Source organism: Coturnix japonica, unplaced genomic scaffold, assembly GCF_001577835.2.
Source record: "Coturnix japonica isolate 7356 unplaced genomic scaffold, Coturnix japonica 2.1 chrUnrandom514, whole genome shotgun sequence".
Classification (NCBI taxonomy): domain Eukaryota; kingdom Metazoa; phylum Chordata; class Aves; order Galliformes; family Phasianidae; genus Coturnix; species Coturnix japonica.
The window spans coordinates 60,692-62,643 of NW_015439901.1; the positions used below are offsets into that span (position 1 = coordinate 60,692).

The window sequence follows — 1,952 nt, forward strand, 5'->3', positions numbered from 1 at the left end:
GGGGGGAAGTAGGATCAGAATAGGGAAAGAGGGGGGAAATGGGGTCAGAATGGGGGAAATGGGGGGAAAATGATGGGGAAGTGGGAGGAAATAGGGGAGAAATGGGATCAGGATGGGAGAAATGGGGAGAAATGGGGTCGCAATGGGGGAAATAGGGGGGAAATGGGGTCAGGATGGGAGAAATGGGGGGAAATAGGGGGGAAATGGGGTTGGAATGGGGGAAATGGGGAGGAAAAAGGGGGGAAAATGTGAGCAGAAACGGCAAAGGGTGACCCTCACCCACAGGGATAGGTGTGGGGGCACTTATGGGGCAGGGGGTCCCACTTATGGGTCAGAGGGTCCCACTTATGGGGCAGGGGTCCCACTTATGGGGCAGCAGGTCCCACTTATGGGGCAGGAGGTGACATTTATGGGGCAAGGGTCCCACTTATGGGGCAGGGGTCCCACTTATGGGGCAAGGGTCCCACTTATGGAGAAGAGGATCCCACTTATGGGGCAGGGGGTCCCACTTATGGGGCAGGGGCTCCCCCTCACCTCATGGGGACACCCCTGTGGGCACGGCAGCCTCCGTCCGCTCTCCAGCACCTCCATCAACCTCAGCACCGTCATCTGTCCCTGCGTGGCCCCGATCATCTCCAGGAACTTCTGCTTATGGGGCGGGATGTGGGTCACATAAAGGGGTCACAGCCCCCCCCCCATTATTTAGGGACCCCCCCCCCATCCTGGACCCACCGCTGGGGGGCTGAGCGCAGGTTGGCAGTGGGTCAGCAGCTCGTATAGAGTCACCCCGAAGGACCAGACGTCGGAGCTGAAGGAGAACTTGCATTCCTTGAGGCACTCCATGGCGAACCTGGGGCACAATGGGGTGCTATGGGGCACTATGGGGTGCTATGGGGCACTATGGGGTGCTATGGGGCGCTATGGGGCACTATGGGGCACAATGGGGCACTACGGGGTGCTATGGGGCGCTATGGGGTGCTATGGGATACAATGAGGTGCTATGGGGTGCTATGGGGCGCTATGGGGCAATCCCAATAGGGGATTCAACAGGGACCCAATGGAGACCCAATAGGGACCCAATGGAAACCCAATGGGGACCCAATGGGAGACCCAATAGGGACCCATTGGGGACCCAAAAGGAGACCCAATGGAAACCCAATGGGGACCCAATGGGAGACCCAACAGGGACCCAATGGGGACCCAATGGAGACCCAATAGGGACCCAATGGAGACCCAATAGGGACCCAATGGGGACCCAATAGGGACCCAATGGAAACCCAATGGAGACCCAATGAAAGACCCAATGGGAGACCCAATAGGGACCCAATGGAAACCCAATAGGAACCCAATGGGAGACCCAATAGGAACCCAATGGGGAGATCCAGTAGGGACCCAATGGGAGACCCAATAGGAACCCAATGAAAGACCCAATAGGGACCCAATGGGGACCCAATGGAAACCCAATGGGGGACCCAATAGGAACCCAATGGGAGACCCAATAGGGACCCAATGGAAACCCAATAGGGACCCAATGAAAGACCCAATGGAAACCCAATAGGGACCCAATGGAAACCCAATGGGGGACCCAATGAAAGACCCAATGAGAGACCCAATGGGAGACCCAATGGTGACCCAATGGGGACCCAACGAAAGACCCAATGGAGACCCAATGAGAGACCCAATGGGAGACCCAACAGGAACCCAGTGGGAGATCCAATGGAGACACTACAGGAACCCTATGGGAGACCCAATAGGGACCCAATGGTGACCCAATGGGGTCCCACCAGAAGACGGGGCTGTCTCCGTCGTCGCGCACGCGGTAATAGTCGGCGCCGTGGGGCAGAGCTTTGGCCAGGCCGAAGTCGCCGATCTTGACGCGGCGCTCGCTCTCCAACAGGACGTTACGAGCCGCCAGGTCACGGTGGATGTAATGTAAGGAGTGAAGGTACGAC

General features: G+C 57.8%; 1 protein-coding gene across 1 annotated transcript in view; it reads right to left on the reverse strand.

Moving 5' to 3' along the window:
* Positions 1-432: 432 nt before the first annotated feature.
* The window catches only part of TYK2 (tyrosine kinase 2), a 24,093-nt gene continuing 22,573 nt past the window's right edge, over positions 433-1,952 (reverse strand). Inside the window, exons 21-23 of the mRNA XM_032441724.1 lie at positions 1,785-1,952; positions 733-850; positions 433-645 (exon numbers count right to left, since the gene is read on the reverse strand). The exon at positions 1,785-1,952 is cut by the window's right edge and continues 5 nt beyond it. Of these exons, the coding sequence (XP_032297615.1) occupies positions 448-645; positions 733-850; positions 1,785-1,952 (484 nt within the window). The 3' untranslated portion in view covers positions 433-447. The remainder of the gene's footprint in view (positions 646-732; positions 851-1,784) is intronic.